This window comes from Tilletiaria anomala (genome assembly GCF_000711695.1).
Source record: "Tilletiaria anomala UBC 951 chromosome Unknown K437scaffold_13, whole genome shotgun sequence".
Classification (NCBI taxonomy): Eukaryota; Fungi; Basidiomycota; class Exobasidiomycetes; order Georgefischeriales; family Tilletiariaceae; genus Tilletiaria; species Tilletiaria anomala.
The window spans coordinates 38,625-58,109 of NW_013547009.1; the positions used below are offsets into that span (position 1 = coordinate 38,625).

Here is a 19,485-nt window from a genome sequence, read left to right on the forward strand (position 1 = left end):
AATATGCAGCGTCTTGAGAGCGAAGTCCAGCTGCTCAGCATGGCGGCAGATGTCGATTTTAGCCAGGGATCGTGGACTGAGCCAGCAGCATCGCATGAGCTCGACACCACGTACCGGCCGCTCAAACAACCATCGCCGTATTCCTCGGATCACCAGTCCGGTGTCGGCAACGAGCATCTACCTTATGACTCCATCAATTTTGAGATGCTGGCTACAAAGCTTCAGCAAGACCCGCAAAAGAAAGCGGAAGATGCCCACCCGATCGACTTCTCTGACAGCCACGCTAATAGCATAGACCACCCGCGGGCATCTATTTTTGCAGCGCTGTTTTCGCCCCTTTTCTTCGTACTCGACTCGATCAGAAACCTGGCATACCTCTTCGCACCTTGACCCTCCAATAATGGGTCAGTCGAACAACGGCTACTTCAATAAAGGGACCGAACCTAATCTATTCAAGAATAAAAAAAATAAAGAACATTGGGAATGCTGGTTACTCGAAGTGCCGATGGGTGGGGTGCTAGTCTATGGAACGCTGAACAGCGTATGATTGCGTGCGAACGTTCAGCGGGCGGCGCGGGTGGCCATTAGCGGTAGCAGAAGCGATGAATGCAGCGATGCCAAGCTCTGGTTTCGCCTCCTTACTCTTCTTTTGAGATGATGAGCATGTGGGTGACTCGAAGTGGAGGATGGACTTGGAATTGCTCATACCATGATCCGCCGTGACATTGAAGGCGTCAGATGGCGCAGCGCGAGTCAGGATAGGACGGAGTGGATGCAAGGTCGTATTTGGGGCTTGAGAAAGCGGTGCACGTGCATTTGAGAAGGACGAGGCAGCGCGGCCCATCGACCCTGAGCCCGATGGAGGGGGTTGGAAGCCCTTGGCGAATGTATCTAGGTTGAAGAGCGAGTGTTCATCGGCCATCGTTGTCGTGGTATGACTTCCAGGAGGTCGGGGCGCCACGCGCGAATGCGAGGGTCGCAGGGCTTTCTTTGTGGATGCAGTGACGCTCTTGATCGCTGAGGCTGAACCACGAGTGACGGCAACGGTCCCAGCGACCGTACCTTTAGAAACCGCAACCGTCCCCTTGTACGCAGCCCTTGGTGAGTTCTTGACCGCTTGTGCGCTGCTGGCGATCATCCCAGTGAGCAAGCCTTTCTCTTTAGGTGCCACTGACGGTGCAGCAGCTGCGCGAAGGGTGGAACGGCGGGCCTCCTCCACCGCAAGGTCTAGAGCTTGCGTGTATCTCACGAGCAGGACGGAGAAGATCATCGCAAATTTCTGGAGGTAGCGTAGGTCCTCAATGCCGAGAGCTTTTGACGCGTCGGCCGAGAATGCTCCAAGAACAAAGCCCACCTTAGCGGGCTCATCTTTTGAAGATTCTGAAGATGCGTTGGTCGTTGCCAAGAAAGTGCTCTTCACATGATCGAATTGAATTGGTACCAGAAGACCTGCTTGAAAGACTTGCTGTACCGAACCTGTCGAGACCTTCGCAGGGCCTTTGCCTTGCTTGATGGCTTTTCGGTCGAGGTCTTGGATGATGACTCCTTCTTCAGCGCTGGTCTCTTGTGCAGCCTTGGCATGTATAGCGTAGTCAAGATGCAGGTCAGAGGTTGAGGCAGCACATCCGTCGCTCGCGGCAATGATGCAACGCTGACCAAGTGGCGAAGGAGCTTGTCCAGGGTTGGAGAGTGCAATGCCAGCCAGGTAGACGACCGACATGTCAAGCGTCGTTCTGATAATCCTGACGAGGTGGTTGAGTAGAACTGCATCTTCCTGGTCAACAAGGAGGCCCAGGCACATGATCTCTGCAGGTGGTGACTCGCATAGGTTGATGTCTTGCTCGGGTGGTATTCTTTCGCTGTTCGCCGATAAAGTTGGTTGTGAGCCGACACGACGCAGGGCGCAAGAACCAGTATGTCCAGCCTTGCGGACGCCTTTGCCACGGTTGGCGATGACTCGATGCGAGCGATCCAGAGCAAGAGTAACCAGCGCTGTATCCTGTTTCACCTTTTCCTCTTTGGCTTGGCGTAGCTCTTCGCCGAGCAGGGCGAGGCTCTTGAAGCTGTCATTCATACGGGCAATCTTGCTTTCAAACCGGCGCACAAGGAATGCTTCGAGCTCTTTGCCAATGGCTTTCGCGTGGACACGGAGGATGTTGCGCTGATCATCCTTGATGTCTTGCCACGGCTGCGAGTCCCACACAGCAAGCTATTGGATGATGCGAAATGGAGAATCAAGAGAATCAGCAAAAGATACTGTCTCAAAGAGCAACCGGTACTCACACATCCAATTGGCATGCCATTTGCGGTAGTCACTGGTGCTCCGGCGTAGAATCTGGTCTGCAGTAGCTCCTCAGCATCCGGAAAGCGCCAGTCTTTTTTGGTATCCAGTACGACCATGCCGCGATTACGATTGAGGATGGTGTGCGCGCATAAGCTCGAGTCTCTTGCAAATGGCTCCTGCAGGATCCCCGCGGCCGTGAGCGTGACGAGGCAATCCCCGTCGATGATGGCGCAACGAGCTGAGGGGGCATGCAGCGCAGTCTGTGCAGCTGTCACGCAACGCTGAATTTCCTGCAGCGCCGGAGCATCGAGCAGTGCAATTTCTACGCGCCTCATTGCTCGTTGCCGATCCTGTTCCCAGAGAGGCTTAGGCGCGCGGAACGGTCCGCACGCGAGCGGTGTGGCGAACGGACACAGCGAAGGGTCCGGCACACCGCGAGGAGGCTTGCGGGGAAGGCCATTGTTGAGGTCGATCTCGCCCGCAGCGTACGCTTCAGTGAACCGTGACCAATGTGCGATCTCGGGATCGTCGGCATTGAAGACAAACGGATCGAGTTCTTGGCTAGGGATTCGCTGCAGGCCATCGATCATATCATCATCTATGTCCGCGATGGAGAGACGCTTCTGGCGGTTTGGTGGGTGATCAAAGGCGCGAGCGGCTGCGGCGCCCCATGTCCAGCCGACTTGCTGCAAAACTTGCATAGTCTGCTCTTGAGAAGGGGGACCTGTTGATGGGTCCGATCCAGGTGACGGCGGTATGGACCTTGGAGCGGCGTTGTTCTCTGCGCCACGCATGATCGGGAAGCCAGTGGAAGAGACATTGACCTCCTGTGAAGTCGGAACGGCTTCACTCTGCTTTCCGATAGAGTTCGACGACGAAGCAGGGATCGGCATGAAGTACTCTGTCAATTGGGGCTGGTTGCTGGTACCGGCATTCTGCATCGAGGCTGAGTTAGAAGTGATGCCCATTCTGCGAGCAGTTGTCCTGGAAGCATCTTTGACACTTGTGAAGGCAGCTGATGCCGCCGTAGCCGTCTGATTGACCATTCTCTTCGAGCCAGGCGGCATCAGCGCGGAGCCAAGCTTGGCCGACGCCTCGAACGTCGTCTTGAAAATAGCCGTCGTTGCGGCGCCTGCAGCATTCGCCATACCACCCACGGCTGCATTGAAGGCCGCCCCGCCTCCGCCGCTAGTGGCAGTGCTTAAAGTGCTGACGGGTGACCCCGGAGGAAGCAGCAAGGTCGGTGTTGTGGGCTGCGGAGGTAACTTGAGGATCGGTTCGATGTCCAGAGGCAAAGGCGGCTGGGCAAGATCGGTCACAGAGGTACCAAAGAGAGAAATGGTGCTTCTTCGTGTGTGCAGTGAGCTCGCACATGGGCGGCGGGTCCCGCCTGCTGAGGTGCGAGGTCGCGAAACACGCGTCTGTATCTCTGGGGTGCCGCTTGTACCAGCTGGAGAGACAGTTGTAGCCGTGTTATCATTGTTTGCATCTGGTGTCCTTGGATCCGGCGAGGTTTTACAAAGCAGAGCACTCTGGTCGGTAGCGTGCTCGAGGACTGTCTGTGGCTTGTTGGTTGCAGGAGAGACACCGGTGTCCGCCTGCTTGTGGAATAGTCTGTGCCTGCCGATGCTGTCCCGTCTTCCGATCAGAGTCTTGGGGCTGAAGCAAAGAGATGCAAAGCTGAGAATAGAATGACGCCTCTTTCTTTTTACCTCAGGAACGACATTAGCCTCTGCAGACTGCCCGGCTACGGGCGCTGTTTGCCCTGCTTGCGCTGATGAGGTCGACGCCGTACCGCTTTGGATGGTAGGATCGACCAGCGATACCCTCCGACTGCCGAAGATGGATCCACGAAGGTGCGTGGACAGGTCCGAAGATCGTCGACTGTTGAATGCGCTTTCCGTTTCGCAATCGGAGAGCATCTGGTCGCTGTCTGACGCAGCGCTTTCATCCTCGGTGGCACCTTCGTCATCGCTGACGAATACCGGCCCGAAGAGCTCGTCCTTGTGGGGCGGCACAAGCGGAAGCAGTGATAGAGGTGGAGGTGAGAGGAGCGAAACGGCGGATCCACGCTTGGCCGTCAGGCAGGGAGGGCTAGACGATTCGGGCAGGAAGGAAGAAAAAGGGCTGGTATCCATGTTGCTGCTCAGTGCTTGTAGTGCTTTCCGCGCGCAGCGTGATCAAAGCATGCTCGCTAGCGATTTGCGATGAATGGCAATTGTCCACGTCCAGCGTGGATGGAATGTTCTTGGGTTACTACAAGGGGAATGATGACGACGGTGGAGAGAAAGAAAGTTGATCATGGTTCGGAGTATATCAGGAGATTTAAAATTTACCGAAGTTACTTTACCAGGAGATAAAAGTATGCCTGCTTGTAAATGGGAAGAGAGTGCATGATATTCGAAGCTGCTGAAAGCAAGCATCAGTGTAACCAGCATGTCAGTCAGCCCGCGATCTGCAAGTAGTCGACCACAAGCAATGGCGCATGAAGTAGTCGTCCACCCTGACTCGTCCATCGAAGGCCTGGCACTGGTCAATCTATGCTCATCATATGGCTTACACTACTCTCCCAGGCCAACTGACGAGATCCATCCCCAGTCGGCTGGCTATCTGGACCACGCAGGAAGTGCCAACAAGAGTCGGACTGGTCTTCAAGCCAGACCACGGAGGGATAGACTTTGAGTCGGTCGTCCGGGCGCGCATGCTAGAGAAATGGTTTCAATGACTCTTCAAAAGCGCAGAGAGCATGAGCAGCTGCTGCAACATAGGCTGTTCAAGGGTTAGCCACAATCACGCATGCCTCTGTTTGACCTCAACCTATCGTAGGGTGCCAAACGAGGAAGATGTGCGTGACCAGCGCGCTGACATCAGTCAACTGGGTCGTTCTTGGCTTGTCGGTTGTTGCCTGATGGTCTATCTCACAAAATAGACATAACCCTATTCGAGCACACTGTGCGATCTCGCCATCAACCCCACCGGACATTGCGTTGAACCGGCAACCGAAATTGCGGGGGAAGGGAGAGAGATGCAATACAGTTCCGCGTTGTCCGCTAACACTAGATCCATGGAACCACGACGGTCTGCCCGAGTGCGGAGGTGGGGCTTTCACCCTTGAGATAACCTGTACGCGCTTGGGAGTTGGAACTTCGAGTCCAATGCAACTTGTACATCTTCGTAAATGCCTGATGTTCGCAACATCTTGGCCATCTAAAGTGGGATTCAACCAAGCGAAAGGGCCGCCATCTCATCCCTGCGATTCAATCACAGCACCTTCAAAGCAGCAGTAGCAACCATGACAACCTTGACCAAGCCCACGATCCCCTTCAGCGAGGCGCCCTGGATCTCCGGCCTGCCCAGTCCCTACTTTAAGGAGTCGCATAAGAAACTCCGCGAATTTGTGCGCAGATGGACAGATCAGCACCTCTTCCCCAACGCTGCACGTCTTGAAGAGAGCGGTAAAGCTGACCCAAAGATCTACGCCCAAGCTGCCAAGGATGGCCTGCTGATCCCATTTGCTGTGAGTCGAAATTTATGCAAGCGCTGCCCAGGCGTACCACGATGTCTTTGCCGCAGTCAGGGAAACTCAGACATTTCTCTGCATCGTGTGGCCCCGAACACTCATGTTCGCCCTCACAGCTCGGAGCAAAGATACCACGCAAACTCTACGATGAATTCGCCGAAGGTATAAAGCTGCCGGCCGGTATCGAACCCGAGGAATGGGATCACTTCCACGACTATGTGCTCTGTGACGAGCTGCACCGCGTTGGCAACGGCAGTGCGATCATGTCCATGGTGTGTCATTCCAGAGGTGCCTCTCTGATCACCTGTGCTGAAAGTCTGTCTTGACGATCCCAAACTTTCCTTCATCGCCCTTCGGACTCAAAAGTACGGCGGGTTGGCTTACGGAGCAGGACCGATTGTGAACTTTGCGAGCAAGAAGCTCCAGGAACGCTTCCTCCCTGATCTTCTGACGGGTAGAAAGCGAATTGCCCTCGCCATTACGGAACCAAAGGTATATTGAGGTCCGGCACTTCCTCCGAACGAATGACGGCTAATCTGTTCCCATGGGGATGGTTTGGCACTAGGCAGGGTCAAATGTCGCGAACCTTTCAACCACCGCCGAGCTAACGCCGGACGGCAGACACTTTATCATCAACGGAGTGAGACTTAGCACCAAACATGGGATTTCAGACGGATTTGATCGCGTTGCTGATGTCGCCCTTGGGCCATATGATCCAGACCAAGAAATGGATCACAAATGTGAGCACTTTGCCAGGACTCTCAATGGAAACCCTCTTTGTATGCTCACCAGCTTTGCACCTTCAGGGCGTCTGGTCCGACTATTTGACAACGGCAGTGCGTACTTCTGGAAAGGCAGGTGACTCCAATGGAATTACCTTCATCATCATCCCCGTTCGTGGTCCGGGATCCGAAGGCGTGGAGTTGAAGCAAATGAAGATGACGGGTAGCAGCGCGAGCGGCACGACGTTTGTCGACTTTGACCAAGTCAAAGTGCCACGGGAAAACGTGATTGGTAAGGAAGGTGAAGCGCTGAAGTACATCTTCTACAACTTTAACCATGAGTTAGTAGCATTGACAGCACGGCCCAGAAGAACTTTGGAAAGCACGTATCGCTGCCACTTGAGGCCGTTTTATTTACAGGCGTATGACGATTGCTATCTTCGCCAACCGTTACGCCCGAGTATGGTGAATAAACAAGGAAGGCACTAGAATTTTCTGGGAACCAATGCATGCTGATGCTTGACGGTGTTGGATGACTTCAATGCCCCAGCCTTGAAGACGCGATCGCACATTCCATACGCCGCGAGGTATTCGGTAAGAAGCTGATTGAGAACCCTGTGGTCCGCTACGAAATTGGTCACATGGCACGGCAAGTCGAGTCTCTCCAAGCTTGGATCGAAATGCTGCTGTACCAGCAGAACAACCTCACGTGAGTTATACGTGCTTGCTAGCATTTCGATGGACTTATCGCCAATCTATCGTACTGACGAGCTGCCTCAACCCCGGTGTCTCCATAGCGTCGAGCAAGCCAATGTCCTAACCGGTGGCCAGACGGCCGCTTTAAAGGCGCACGCGGGAATCGTGCTCGAGAACGTATGCAGTGGCTGCACACAGCTGTTGGGTGGCCTGGGCCTGACGCGCGGTGGTACCGGTGCGCGCATTGAGCAGATTTGGAGGGAGGTCAAGGCGTTCACCATCCCCGGTGGATCCGCATCCGTGATGATCGACCTTGCCGTCAGGCAGCAGCTCAAGCTTATTCAGTCGCTGGCGCAGGAGGGACGCAAGAGCGGCTCCAAGCTGTAGTTTCACTTCCCTATGTAGAAGCAGAACTACCTCCCTAGCCACTGCCTGCGGACCACAGCTGTGCCTGAACTGGCCTAAGATATGGGCCCTTAAGCGTACTATAAAGTGCAACCCCGTAGAACATCAACAAACTATATCTCCATCAGTGACACGAAGGCACAACAATACCAAAAAAGGCATAGGACTTGAACACCTCGGATCCCATTGGTTTGGTTCTCTCCTCCTTCTAATGTCTTCTGATACACTGGACATGCATTCTCTACCGCATGATAGGTTCGGACTGAGTGTGCTCATTGACATCTTAATCTAGGACTTCAAACTGACAGCCTGTCCGTTGCCGTAACAAGTGAAAGACAGTGATCGAGAAAGCGCTCAATGTCGCGTTTGCGCCCCTTCCGCGCGAAGGATCTGTTCCAATTCAACAATGTCAATCTCGATAATTGGACTGAGACTTACTCAATATCTTTCTACCTCAACTACATTTCGCAGTGGCCCGATCTGTGCTTCACACAGATCGCAGCCTCAGGGAGGACAATGGGCTATGTCATGGGGAAAGGTGAAGGAAGGGATGACAAGAAGACTAGAGTCAAGGAAAGACATGGACATGTCACGGCTATCACGGTGGCTCCAGAATATCGAAGGCTCGGTCTCGCGGATGGCATGATGAAGCTGCTAGAAGATATCAGCGCAAGCGTATATCAAGTAAGCTCATTCTTTCGGCGCTTCCGGCTTGTTCGCCTCCACTCACGTCCACGTTTCGTTTGAAGGCCTACTTTGTCGACCTGTTCGTCCGGCCGAGTAACAAGACAGCCGTAGGGATGTATGAGAAACTAGGATATAGCGTCTACAGAAGGGTCACAGAATACTACCACGGTGGAGGATTGAATGGTAAAGACGAGGATGGCTATGGTCAGTTCTTCCACATAGAGGCGACTCTCGACGCACATACTGACTATAGAACAACCCCTGCATGAGGACAGATATGCGAAAAGCCATGCCCCGGGATACAAAGAAAGAGACGGTCCGAGACAACGGACGAGATTATGCGATCAGTCCCGAGTTAGTGTGCCTCCAGCGAATAATTGCAGTGATGTTGCTAAAAGCTGACCGTGCTTCGTGTGCATTCGACAGGATGACCGCCTTCCAACCTGCCCGGCGCTTTGAGTTAGAATAACTGGCTACATGTCGGCCAAGCCGATTGAGGCTTAATAAGCAGCCTGGAGAGTATGTATCATACTGTAACAACAGCTCCACTGGGATCACGCCATGATCTGATACGCGATAGATCTTAGTAGGATACAGTCCATAGTGGTGCCAGTGTTGATGCTATGCAAAGAGTGTGGTATCTAGCCCGTGTCCAAAGTTGCGCACGCAGACGCTGCGTTCCTTGCCCACTGTGATGATCCTCGAGACGCCGAGAGCAACGTCGAGTACCTGATCTTGATGCCGCTGCAGTGTGAGCACAGGCTGCTCTGAGTCGCTTCGCCACAGCTTGACGCGTCCGTCGTAGCCGGCGCTGGCGATGAGCTTGCGACGGGAGTCATATGCGAGAGCCCTGACGAGCTCTTCATGCCCTTGCCAAGAATGCTGCAGCTCCCCCGTCTCGACGTCCCAAGCGTACATCAGTGGATCTTTTGTACCGACGATGATGAGACCCTCGACAAAGAGGACACAAGCTGGGCCATGCTCGGTCTGGAAGGCGCGTATTGTGTCCCCGGTCGTGACGTCCCATAGATGCACGCTATTGTTGCCTGCGATTGTCACGATCCGATCTCCACAGAGTCGCCCAGAGTTCACCGGGCTGCAGTGGGGACTGTAGCATAAAATGCAGCTGAAATCTTTCTTGTTCCAGACTCGCACGCACCCATCCCGACAGCATGTGATGAGATGCTTCTCGTTGAAGTCGATGTCAAGCACACTCCAAGGATGGCTCACTCGTGAGACAATGGGAAGATCCTTTGTCTCAGCGATTTGAGGGTCCCGGTCGTCAGACAGTGGGGCGACTAGCTGTGAGTAGTCCCATACAATCATCAGGCCGTCGGAGCTCCCAGTATAGAGTCGATCATTCTCCAAGCGTATGCAAAGCACACTGCCGCTGTGGCCTCTCCATGTCCGAATGCACGATTTTGTGTCACAACTCCAAATTTTGATGGTGTGATCGCGCGAGCCCGTCACGATGCGGCCGTTGGTGCCGCTGTCTTCCGCTTCGTCATTTGCGACGCAGTAGATGGCATCTTCATGCCCGATGAGGTAGGTGTAAGGAGGTAAAAATGGTTTACCGTCATTTGACGGACTTTTGCCTTGCCACCTCTGGTCAAGGACTAAGCGTGCGGCATACAGCTTTCGCCAGTCGAGCCGGGCGAGATGCTGTTTTCGAGCAGCAGGTATTCGTACTGGCGAGGACGTCAGAGCTACTGTGGAAGGAGTAGCCAACCCGCGCTGAGCAGCGCGTCGCACCCCAGCTGGAGTCGACGGGTTGGAAGTGTCGTAGCGCTCGTTTCGCACAAAGTAATCGTAAGTCACATCTGCTGAGTCGTCGCCCAGACCATCCAGGAATACTGTGTACTCGCTTGCGGGCTCGTGGTCGCCAAGTAACCTATCAGAGTCGCTGCTTGCGTCATCGGTTCTCCAAGCTTGCAAGCTCGGTCGCGCCGCCCAACCGGCTGGTATCGAAAGCACCTAAAGCTGTGAGCCGCTGCAACTGTACCCAAGGATTTCACGATCACTCACCTCGGCGCCCCCTGCTGGTCTCGTCCATGTAATATGGGAACGGCTTAGAGCTTGGATCTAGGGCTCGTTTCTCCAGGAGCTCATTGGCATCGGAGCGGAGCGTCCACGACTCTTGGGCCTCGAATGCAGCCTTCCAGATGATGTTGTCTGTAGCCATGACGTACCAGGATTTGCACACCAGGGAGACATTGAGAATTTCTGATGGACTTTTGAGGTGCAGCAATACGCTGAATGCAAGCTCAGGCGGGAGCTCATTGAGAAAATCTGTAGAGATGGAGCAGGAAAGCGGGTCAGCTGATGCGCGCTGGACAACTCCGACCACCACCATGAGTCCTACCGATCATGACCTCGCTGGTCTCAGACTCGTCTGCAACTCTGGTGTTCGGGCTGGATACAAGAAACGCGCTGTCTTGGCCCATGCTCTCGGCTGCCGCGTCGCCGTGATTCTTGGGAAGGACAGCAGCTTCGTGGGATGTTACGTTCAAAACACCACTCCTCAAGGCGTCGTCGTGCAGATCGTGACTCTTGGTAAGTGGCGAACTCCCGCTCCAGACTCTGGCTGCCACCGCTGCAGCTGCATTTCGTGCTCGCTGCATCTTCACCGACTGCATCGTATTGAGCGAAACGGTCAATCAAGATCCCTTGTGTAAACGCTGTGATGTAAGCGGACTCTATCTTGTGTCGTTGTCCACAGAGCCCATCTGTGAGAGCAGTACCATGGTTCCTTGTAGAGAGTAGTCGCTAGCATGCGCTAGCCGTTCACACAGCCAATGCGGATACACCGACGACATTTGTAGCCAAATCCATAGATGAACATGGTGAACGCCATTCAATTTAAGTTCGTCTTCTTCGTAGACAAAACATCACTGGCCGTCGTGTCCATTAACAACAACAGGCGAAACCCGCCAGACACGCGACGCGCCTTGTGCTAGCTCGACTCACATCTCTCACCCCTTCCCCAGCCTCTCAGCTCTCCTCCGCACAGTCCACATAGAGGGGCTCCATTCAACTCATGCAAGCTATACGGAACTCCTGCTGGGGTGTCCATTCAAGTCGAGAGAAAGCTATTGGGCATGCAAACTAGGCGCTTCCCAAGCATTTCCATGCTTAAACTACTGCGCCGCGAGGGAAGCAAGTAGTAGTGGAGACGCAGGCGCAACCTCCCCAAGAGCTCGCGAAGCACACTCTGCAATCGGATCAAACAACATTGACCAGTATTCGCTCCTTTTATCAACTGTATTATCTCAGCACAGTAACAATGCGCTATGGCGCACGCCTTGCTCATCACGCCTCCCAGTGTGGATAAGTGTGAAGGGGAGCAAACAGAAAACGGAACATACCAAACTTGCCGAAGTAGGAAAAGAGAATACAGTGCTTGCGCACTTATAGAGGCTTTCTGATCCAGAAGAAGTAGTTACATTGCTGCGCAAGCTCGCTACCACGCGGGCCAAGCTCCCAGGCACTCTTCCACGGAAGATACGCTACACCGCGCGTCTCGTATCGCAGACGCTCAGGCAGCGTTGACTGCAGATCTTTCTGTGTTGCTGACAGTGAGGAAGGAGAGTGCCAGCCAACATCCTCGCGGAAAAAACCGACCAACTCTTCGGGTTTGATATACTGTGCATATGTATGAGTGCCGGGGCTGACCGTCCGCATCACCTTTTCGGCCATGAAAATGGTTAGAAAGTACGCAAAAACGTTGCGAGAGATGGTGGACATGAAGATATGTCCTCCGGGCTGTGCACCAAGGCATGTGGTCAGCGGTATGCCATTGCCGGTGGGGACGGTGAATCAAGCCTCACCTTGACCAGGTCACCGAGACATCGAAGAAAATCGGCAGGCGCATTTACGTGTTCAACAACTTCCATGGCGGTCACAACATCAAATGTCTTTCCATCTGCTCGAACACCTTCGGCCGTACCGTGCTGGTATTGTAATGTATGTTGCCCAGAACTGAATGCTGGATCTTTGGCTGCGTGTACTTTAGCGATGGCGATGTTCGATGACGAAGCGTCCAATCCTGTTGTACGCGCACCTAACCGGGCTAGAGACTTTTGACAGTAAGTGAAAAAAAATTCATTAGATCTTCATGCAGAGACTGGTCTGGGCATTGGCTCACTTCGCTAAGTATGCCGCCACCACAGCCGACGTCCAGCACGTCGAGTCCCTCCAGAAACCTCGGTGGTAGCGGGCGATCTTCCCCTCGTCGACCTTCGCGGACCGCAAGCTCTGCATCCTTCCATTGCTTCACTTCTTGCATTTTCTCCCTCATGAATTGTATTCGCACTGGATTCATGGAGTGCAATAATCCAAACTCGCCTTGCTCATCCCACCACTGGGATGAAAGGCGCGAAAAGTGGGAGATCTCTGACTCGCGAACAGAGGAGTTTCCTGAGTATTGCCTGAAGGAAGGGGTTGCTTCGGAGGTGCTTGCACTGTGTCTGTCACAGAGAGGTGCCGAGCAAGACTTGAATTGGCCATTTCGCCTGCGAAACCCCAATCGTGGCGACTTACACGCTTCGAGAGGACTCGCCGCGAACAATCGGCATAAAATTGAAGCCGGCACAAACACCGCGGCTGGGTGCACTCTTATGGGCCATATGCGGGATGGCTGGGGATCGTAAAGACTTCATGATCGGTGCTGTATTTCAAGCGGGAGTCAAAGGGTGTGGTTAGTCTTCTGAAGGATTCTCAGACAAGTATGCAAGAACGCTCGTATATCAGGAGGCGACATAGCGTATTAAGAGAAGCCTCGGAGAGTGGTTGTCGTCCCAATGCTAAAAAACACGTCCGACTGGTGCCAGCAAAGTCTCATCCTAAAAGAGGAGGGATCCAGCTAGCGCTGGATTCCCTGCACTCCTTCCAGCTTGCAGGCTGGTAGCGGCATGGATTTATGACTCACATATGCAGTTGGACAGGGCCTTTCAGCTGGCGCTGCGCAAGCTTAGCCCTGAGAGTTGAGCTCAGGCCATGGTCTTGAATTCAAACCTTCTCAGCTGAGTGTCATCTGCCTTGGTTGCATGGAGGAAGAATTGGAAGGAATGGCAATTATTCAGTGGAGGCTTCTGCAGTTGATTTCTGCTTCTCTCTCTTTTTCTCCCTATCACTTATTGCTGCTGTCTAGTGCTGGCGGCTGGGGACCGCGGTTTCCCGTTCCGCTGGTCGCGGGTGACCTCACGGCTCACGCAGTCACGCTGTCGAATCTCACCTCGCACCCAAGCTCAACCGTGACAGACCGTTACACAAAGTGAGCAGGCTGCGCTAGCACACAATAGCCTTGAGCGTCAATTCGAGTGCTGGCAGGTTACGATACATCTTCATGAGGGCATGATTCTTGGACCACGGCGCGCTCACGTGCTTTCGTGACTATCAGCGATCAGAGCCATCAGCAAACGAGCACTTTCGAAAGTCATCTCTGTCTGCGGGGGGTCCGGACCTATCAGGCTGACATCTTGGCATGTATTGATGTCTGTTGTTTGAAATAGAGTTACAGCGTTGTAGTGAGATACAAACAGGTCGACACAGCTAAGAGTCAAGCCTTCGGCACCTTGTTGTTGTCCTTCTCGCGATTCCGCGGAGGCATCGTCTTCGCTCCTTTTTCAGAAACCTGTTCCTCCTCGGTACACACAGAAGCTTCGGGAGGCTTGGGGAACTTTACGAAGGAGTTGTGACCGTACCTCTCCTTCACGCACTGTCTCAGGCGGTCTCTGCATTCGCACCGTTCCCTGCAACGTTGTCCCCAGCGCTCTCGTTGCCCTTGTTGCAATTTCGCGCGTGCGCTTGTTTCCGCCCCAACTTCGCAAGCCTCCTTTTCGCCTGATAAATTGCTTTTCGGCCGCTTTTGCTTAGGTTCTGGATCTCTTCTTCGTTAAGTTTTCCGTTTAAGTACCGATCTTTGAGCTCGGATAGTTCTTGATACCGCTTCTGTTTCCCGGAGATCTGAGCCTGTGTAGAATCACCGTCAGCATCACACCGCAAAGCACAGACTCTGACAAAACAGAGAGCTCACGACTTTTTTCCCAGTGCTGGTGGTGTTGAGGGCTCGGAGTTTCGCATTCATTTCTGCTACCAGGTGTCTCGGGTCGACCATGCCTTTACCAAAATAATCCATTCTGTCTTTCACGACTTCTTTCGCATAGCTTTCGAACCTTTTTCGAGAGCGCTTATGCGACTAATAGTTGGTCAAAGGCGATAGTCAGTTCATATTCATGACAAATAACCCCAAGGCGCGCAGCATCACGATTACTCACGTTGCTAGCCAAATGTGATTTGAGCATGTCGTCGTTTTTTATTTCCTTTCCAGGACAGAGGATACAGCTCCTCTGTTGCTGGCCTTGCTTGAAAGGTGCATCAGGCTCGGTGTAGATTGGATCTACCAGCGCTTGCGCAGAGCTCATAGGTGGAAGGCTACTTCGCTCGTCTTCGCTGTCTTCATCTATCTCCTCCTCTTCAGAGCCCGAGTCCTCATCTGAAGATTGATATGATAGTCCCGAATCTCCATTTTGAGACAACCTTGCTCGTTTCCGGATGCTAACATCGGTTTCTGACTGCCTTCCACTACTGTCATGAGAGTCGTCACTGTCATCGTCTTGCTGGGGTCGCTGCCGCTTAATTCGCGTCAGACCTTTCCCGTCCCCTGATCGTGAATTCTGCAGCTCTGCTTCTTCACTTGACGCATACTCTGCCTCCGAATCAGAGGAGTCGTCTGAGTCTGAATCATTGTCGTCCGAGGAGTCGCCTGAAGAAGAGCTGCTCTCGTCATAATCGGCTGCAACCTCGGCCGCGTCCATGCCAAGCTCCTCCGCGAGCTGCTTTTTCATCTGCTGGTTCTGAAAACGCTTGATCATGTTGGTCGCACGGAAGTTACACGCCCTGATCTCCGTATCTCCCTGCGCTGTCTTCAGCTGGAAGATGTGCTGCTATCGAGGTGGAGAGACATCAAATGAACAACGAATCAAGCGATCACCAAGGACTGACAGTTGTGCTTGTTCGGAGTATGTAGCACAGGGAGGGTTTGCTGCATCTGTGAGTCTTGAATGTTGTCACAAAACATTTTTTTTCGGTGCAATTTGAATATCCACCCCTGTAGACTCGGTGCAAGTAGCTATCTCATACCGCCATTCACCAAGAGCAAAAGTATCATCACGCAAGCCTGCGCTGTTCGAATCTTACCCAAGTATCCAGACTCCATGGGCGCAAACAAAAGCATTACCATCAGGGAAGCAACAGTATTCTATAAAGAAACCGAAACGAATGTGATGGATTACACGGCTTTCGGAGACGTAATTCGGGAAACCCTGAAGAAGATGAGGATTGTCCGCACCGGCTTCGTGAATGCGTGTCGCATGGCATGGCGGAGGGGTCAGCATGCATGTGTTGGTGCACTGCTCCCGACGACCCACAAGCAATGGTGTTCGTTCAGGGCAAAGGGGCAGGAGGTTGGAAGGGAAAAAGACATGCAGGACGCTATACACTGTTCAACATGATCATTCTGGCACAGGCGACTTGCTCTTCTGCCTGCCAAAGCGGTTGAACAGGCTACCGTTGCGGCCGACATTGGAGCTCTTGCCGGACGTCTGCGCCTGCTGCCCACCGTAGGTGGCGCCGACGCCCGCGGCGCCTGCGTTCACGCGCAGATCAGTGTCGAGCGCAAACGACGAGGCCTGCGCAATCAAGTCGGAGCGATCTGCACTGTTGCCGTCCGCGCCGGGCGGGGGCAAGGGGTGCGTGTCTGTGGGCGTACTGTCGGGCACTGCGCGTGTCAGTGACGGCGAGCTGGACGAGTACTTGTGTCCGAGGCCACCGGCGCCCTTGTTGCGGCGCGAAGCCAAAGGCGGCGGCGGGCGGTCGTTCGCCTGGTCGTCGAGCATGGGCACCTTGGGAGATTCTGCGACGCACAACACAACACCCCATAAGCGCAATGTCAACGATACTGCTGCAACGAGAAGGGCGAGGTGCACCCCGGCCCCGGCAAGGGCAAGCGAGCAATCACTAACGTCTGACACTCCTAATGCGCTTGATCAGAGATTTGCTTCTCTTGGGTACCGCGTCGCCCCAATTGGGCTCGGGGAACGGGCTGACGCCACCCATAGCGTCTGGGCCAGCAGGGCTGGGGCTGGGCCTGCGGTTCTTGGAAGTGTTACCAGTCATGATGGCCTCCATGTCGAGCACACTGCTCGCCGAGCTGTCGACGCCACTCCTGTTGTCCGTGCTCAGCCTTGCGCTGGCGCTGCCGCCCACATGCGGCGAGAGCGCGCTGCTGGATGGGGGGCGCGGTTTGGGGTTTGCGAAGTCCTGCCATGGCTCGGCGCTGACGCCCCAGATGTCGGCATTCGGGTTGGACACGTCGTACCGCGACGACGGAAGGTTGGATGGCTGCGTCCAGTACCCCTGCTCATTGCGCCAGTTCCGCTCGGCGTCCGCGTTGTGGTCTGGGTGATCGGCGAGGGAGGGCGAAACGAATGCGGTGGCCGAGGCAGTCGAATCATACATGCTGAGTGCGGGAACGTTACCGTTGGACACGCCTGCAGCACCGTCATTGTGGTCGTCTGCGCTGTCCATGTGCGCGAGCTTCGATTCCGTCGGCGGGCTCGGGCCCGTGCGCGAACTGCCGTTGCTGTTCCGCAACGCGGACGGGCCCTGGCCGTGCTTCCACGGTTGGCCGGTCATCGGGTCGATGCTGGGGTCGAACGCCATGACAGGCGCGCGCTTCGAGTTCTTGTTCCGATGCTCCGAGACGGCGTCGTACGGTGAGTCGTGGTGGAACATGCTGAAACCGTTGATCGCGCTAGCGTCGAGACGGTCGATGATGTCCATCCTACTCAGCTTTTGCGAGCTTTTGTTGATCTCTTCGCGCATGCGCACTTCCTTTGCTTTGCGCTTGTTTTCCTTCTCCTCACCATGTTTCTTGAAGACCTGTGAGAACCTCCCGCCAAAGCTTTTGGGCTTGTTCGACGCGGCGGCGCCGGAGCCAGAGCCGCTGCCGACGTCGACCGGGTCTTTGCGAGGCAAAGCGGGTGGCACAGAGGACGAATCGAGCTGCGACGCAGGGTTGAGCGGTGATGAACCTGCCGAGTAGTTCACGCGGGCGCTGCAAGCAGCGCCCGCGTGAGGCTGTGGGCTGGATGACGATTCAGGCTGAACCTGCACGACATCGCTTAGTGCCGCCAGGACCGCGTCCTTGGCGGCGTCTTTTTGCTCTGCTGATCGAGAGGACGCTGAGGTTACCATGACGAAGCCCGTTGTCGTGTCGGAGGTGTGGATGGTGATGGTGCCAGAGAGCGCCGAGGATGCGTCCATACAGGGTAAAATTCCATCGTCATCGTCAGTAGGGAGGCATAGACACGCATCGGCAAGTGGCGAGGTGGGCGGCAAGATCACAGTAGACGCGTGCGACGATGAGCGCAGAATGCCAGTGACGGACGAGTCCAGGTCAGTGACAGCCAAGGCGGTGGAGGGCGCGTATCCAGCCGCGATGAGGGAGAGCGGATCGGGTGCAAATTGTAGAAGCGGGGTGACAGATGCAGGTGATGGGGCGAGACGTGGTTTGTTCAACACGGCAACAGGCCCGGTCGCATCGGTCCCAGATTTGTTTGTGCGAAACGGGTCAGTGAAGACCGCAGACGGTGGCGGTGCGGCCGAGAAATGTGGTGGCGGAGAGGTGTGCCCCACGGTCGGCGTCGTCATGGGCGTAGACAAGCAATCAGACGGAATGGCCGCAAGGGCGACGTTGAAGTATATGGAATCAAACGAAAGATGACGCATGACCGGAGTCGTCGGAGTGGCGGGGCCGTCCGAGTCGTCCGTGTCCGATTCAGCAGTGAGCAGCGGCGACAGTTTGCCCATCGCATGGAATGCGGACGCACGTGTCGCATGGTGGCAGGAGTTCCGTGTAGTCGGAACAACAGTGAGTGAGGCGAGTGAGCGGAGGTATTCATGCGCAGAGGATGAGCGCCGGGGGATAACGACGACCGACGGAAGGGGCGACGAAGGCGATGATGCCCACATGGTTGCGATATGGAGAGGAGGTTGAGGGGATAGAGCAAGAGCAAGACCTTGTCAGAAGTACCATTCTCTTTATCCTTCATAAATTTGTTCGAGAGAAGCGATCAAGTTTGGCACATCGGTGAATGGAGACCGTGTTCTCATTCTACGATGCCCACAGAACCCCCGAGCAATGGCCGATACGGAGGTGACACCTTGCCGGCTGCCGCCTTCTCCGATCCCCTCTTTGCGCTTGCGACAGAAGTCAGCCACTCGGCGGAGATGAACGAGACCTGTCAAGCGATCCAAGTCGGCTACTCGGCCGGCTGCCACAAACTATGATGATCCTCGAGAGCGAACCATCCCTTGACAAGATGCGTGTGCTGGGCGGCATGATTTTGCCCTGCCTATATGACGCATGAAGCGACCTAGCGCACGGGGTGACGTCCTGGCCTGTAGCAGCCCACCGCTTTTGCTATATGCCGATCTCGCTGTCATCACTCCATCCCCTCGTCTGAGGCACAATGTATCACCTTTGCATGTGCACATGCAATCCATCGTCCCAGAGCCACGGCGGCCACCTGCCGATGGCAGTTCTTAGGGACCTAGCCCATCGCTGCGCTATTGACCAGGACAAAACAGCTTTACCGCGCGTCGACGCGCCGATCATCATCATCACTGATGCCACCAGTTCATTCATGCACCGTTGCATCGCATCACCATCGCCTTCCATCTCGCTCTGTGAATCCTGATGAGTTGATTGCCTCAACCCCCTGGCAGCCAGGCGTGCCAGCAATCGCCGCCGAGGCCGTTGTGACAGGCGCGTGGGTGGGTGTCCCAACTTTCGGCCGCGCGCGCATGGACCTCTGCCAGGCGTTTTTGGCGCGGGCCCGGTGCATCGCTGATCCTATTGCGCTGGTACTCACCCATGAAGACAAGAGACAGCTGTGTTGATAAGTAGCCGAGAGCCTGCCTGCTGTCCGGTGTCGACGGCCAAGATGGTTACCGCTGAACAGTGGGCGAAGTTGGAGATGGGAGAGGTGGATGATCAGCGAGAGGTGGGAGAGAGCTGGTCGGCCAGGTGAGTTGAATAGGAGATAGGCGCGGTAGGAGAGCGGGTGAGTCCAAGTAGGTGAAGCCTGGTGCCACACAGATGCGGCATG

At 54.8% G+C, this 19,485-nt stretch overlaps 7 protein-coding genes across 7 annotated transcripts; 2 read left to right on the forward strand and 5 right to left on the reverse strand.

The window, feature by feature from the left end:
• Positions 1-447: 447 nt before the first annotated feature.
• K437DRAFT_254509 (uncharacterized protein) lies at positions 448-4,698 on the reverse strand (the record flags this gene model as incomplete). Its single annotated transcript, XM_013389537.1, has 2 exons — positions 2,284-4,698; positions 448-2,209 (listed from the first exon to the last, which is right to left on the reverse strand). Coding segments are annotated over exons 1-2 (3,826 nt in total), but the record flags the coding sequence as incomplete, so codon positions are not given.
• A 750-nt stretch (positions 4,699-5,448) lies between these two features.
• Positions 5,449-7,741, forward strand: K437DRAFT_232731 (acyl-CoA dehydrogenase NM domain-like protein). Its single transcript, XM_013389538.1, has 9 exons — positions 5,449-5,801; positions 5,921-6,076; positions 6,171-6,296; positions 6,370-6,444; positions 6,524-6,544; positions 6,611-6,867; positions 6,947-6,991; positions 7,077-7,235; positions 7,324-7,741. The coding sequence occupies exons 1-9, from the start codon at positions 5,577-5,579 to the stop codon at positions 7,607-7,609; spliced, it is 1,350 nt and encodes a 449-aa protein (XP_013244992.1). The 5' UTR covers positions 5,449-5,576; the 3' UTR covers positions 7,610-7,741.
• A 118-nt stretch (positions 7,742-7,859) lies between these two features.
• K437DRAFT_254512 (putative N-acetyltransferase 5) lies at positions 7,860-8,875 on the forward strand. Its single transcript, XM_013389539.1, has 4 exons — positions 7,860-8,311; positions 8,377-8,518; positions 8,590-8,668; positions 8,741-8,875. Exons 1-4 carry the CDS (start codon positions 7,985-7,987, stop codon positions 8,781-8,783), a joined length of 591 nt encoding a protein of 196 aa, XP_013244993.1. The 5' UTR covers positions 7,860-7,984; the 3' UTR covers positions 8,784-8,875.
• K437DRAFT_32742 (WD40 repeat-like protein) lies at positions 8,733-11,196 on the reverse strand. The gene is made up of 3 exons (XM_013389509.1): positions 10,677-11,196; positions 10,340-10,603; positions 8,733-10,272 (listed from the first exon to the last, which is right to left on the reverse strand). Exons 1-3 carry the CDS (start codon positions 10,948-10,950, stop codon positions 8,936-8,938), a joined length of 1,875 nt encoding a protein of 624 aa, XP_013244963.1. The 5' UTR covers positions 10,951-11,196; the 3' UTR covers positions 8,733-8,935.
• A 526-nt stretch (positions 11,197-11,722) lies between these two features.
• K437DRAFT_277690 (ubiquinone biosynthesis O-methyltransferase) lies at positions 11,723-12,888 on the reverse strand (the record flags this gene model as incomplete). The annotated part of the gene is made up of 4 exons (XM_013389540.1): positions 11,723-12,076; positions 12,142-12,390; positions 12,459-12,774; positions 12,854-12,888. 4 exons carry the CDS (start codon positions 12,886-12,888, stop codon positions 11,723-11,725), a joined length of 954 nt encoding a protein of 317 aa, XP_013244994.1.
• A 982-nt stretch (positions 12,889-13,870) lies between these two features.
• K437DRAFT_32814 (uncharacterized protein) lies at positions 13,871-15,324 on the reverse strand. Its single transcript, XM_013389510.1, has 3 exons — positions 14,590-15,324; positions 14,349-14,510; positions 13,871-14,278 (listed from the first exon to the last, which is right to left on the reverse strand). The coding sequence occupies exons 1-3, from the start codon at positions 15,184-15,186 to the stop codon at positions 14,036-14,038; spliced, it is 1,002 nt and encodes a 333-aa protein (XP_013244964.1). The 5' UTR covers positions 15,187-15,324; the 3' UTR covers positions 13,871-14,035.
• Positions 15,325-15,553: 229 nt separating this feature from the next.
• On the reverse strand, positions 15,554-18,674 carry K437DRAFT_32827 (uncharacterized protein). Its single transcript, XM_013389511.1, has 2 exons — positions 16,336-18,674; positions 15,554-16,226 (listed from the first exon to the last, which is right to left on the reverse strand). The coding sequence occupies exons 1-2, from the start codon at positions 18,344-18,346 to the stop codon at positions 15,826-15,828; spliced, it is 2,412 nt and encodes an 803-aa protein (XP_013244965.1). The 5' UTR covers positions 18,347-18,674; the 3' UTR covers positions 15,554-15,825.
• Positions 18,675-19,485: the final 811 nt, after the last annotated feature.

Bases quoted from the DNA above. Each gene is read 5' to 3' on its own strand.
- K437DRAFT_232731 (XM_013389538.1), top strand. From the start codon at position 5,577: ATGACAACCTTGACCAAGCCCACGATCCCCTTCAGCGAGGCGCCCTGG. The intron at 6,445-6,523 runs GTGAGACTTAGC...CATATGATCCAG, and splicing joins GACACTTTATCATCAACGGA to ACCAAGAAATGGATCACAAA. The intron at 6,545-6,610 runs GTGAGCACTTTG...TTGCACCTTCAG, and splicing joins CCAAGAAATGGATCACAAAT to GGCGTCTGGTCCGACTATTT.
- K437DRAFT_254512 (XM_013389539.1), top strand. From the start codon at position 7,985: ATGTCGCGTTTGCGCCCCTTCCGCGCGAAGGATCTGTTCCAATTCAAC. The intron at 8,519-8,589 runs GTCAGTTCTTCC...GCATGAGGACAG, and splicing joins TAAAGACGAGGATGGCTATG to ATATGCGAAAAGCCATGCCC. The intron at 8,669-8,740 runs GTTAGTGTGCCT...TGCATTCGACAG, and splicing joins GATTATGCGATCAGTCCCGA to GATGACCGCCTTCCAACCTG.
- K437DRAFT_32742 (XM_013389509.1), bottom strand. From the start codon at position 10,950: ATGCAGTCGGTGAAGATGCAGCGAGCACGAAATGCAGCTGCAGCGGTG. The intron at 10,604-10,676 runs GTAGGACTCATG...CCATCTCTACAG, and splicing joins GACCAGCGAGGTCATGATCG to ATTTTCTCAATGAGCTCCCG. The intron at 10,273-10,339 runs GTGAGTGATCGT...TTTCGATACCAG, and splicing joins GACCAGCAGGGGGCGCCGAG to CCGGTTGGGCGGCGCGACCG.
- K437DRAFT_32814 (XM_013389510.1), bottom strand. From the start codon at position 15,186: ATGATCAAGCGTTTTCAGAACCAGCAGATGAAAAAGCAGCTCGCGGAG. The intron at 14,511-14,589 runs GTGAGTAATCGT...ACCAACTATTAG, and splicing joins AATCACATTTGGCTAGCAAC to TCGCATAAGCGCTCTCGAAA. The intron at 14,279-14,348 runs GTGAGCTCTCTG...ACACAGGCTCAG, and splicing joins CCAGCACTGGGAAAAAAGTC to ATCTCCGGGAAACAGAAGCG.
- K437DRAFT_32827 (XM_013389511.1), bottom strand. From the start codon at position 18,346: ATGTGGGCATCATCGCCTTCGTCGCCCCTTCCGTCGGTCGTCGTTATC. The intron at 16,227-16,335 runs GTTAGTGATTGC...TGTGCGTCGCAG, and splicing joins GCGCATTAGGAGTGTCAGAC to AATCTCCCAAGGTGCCCATG.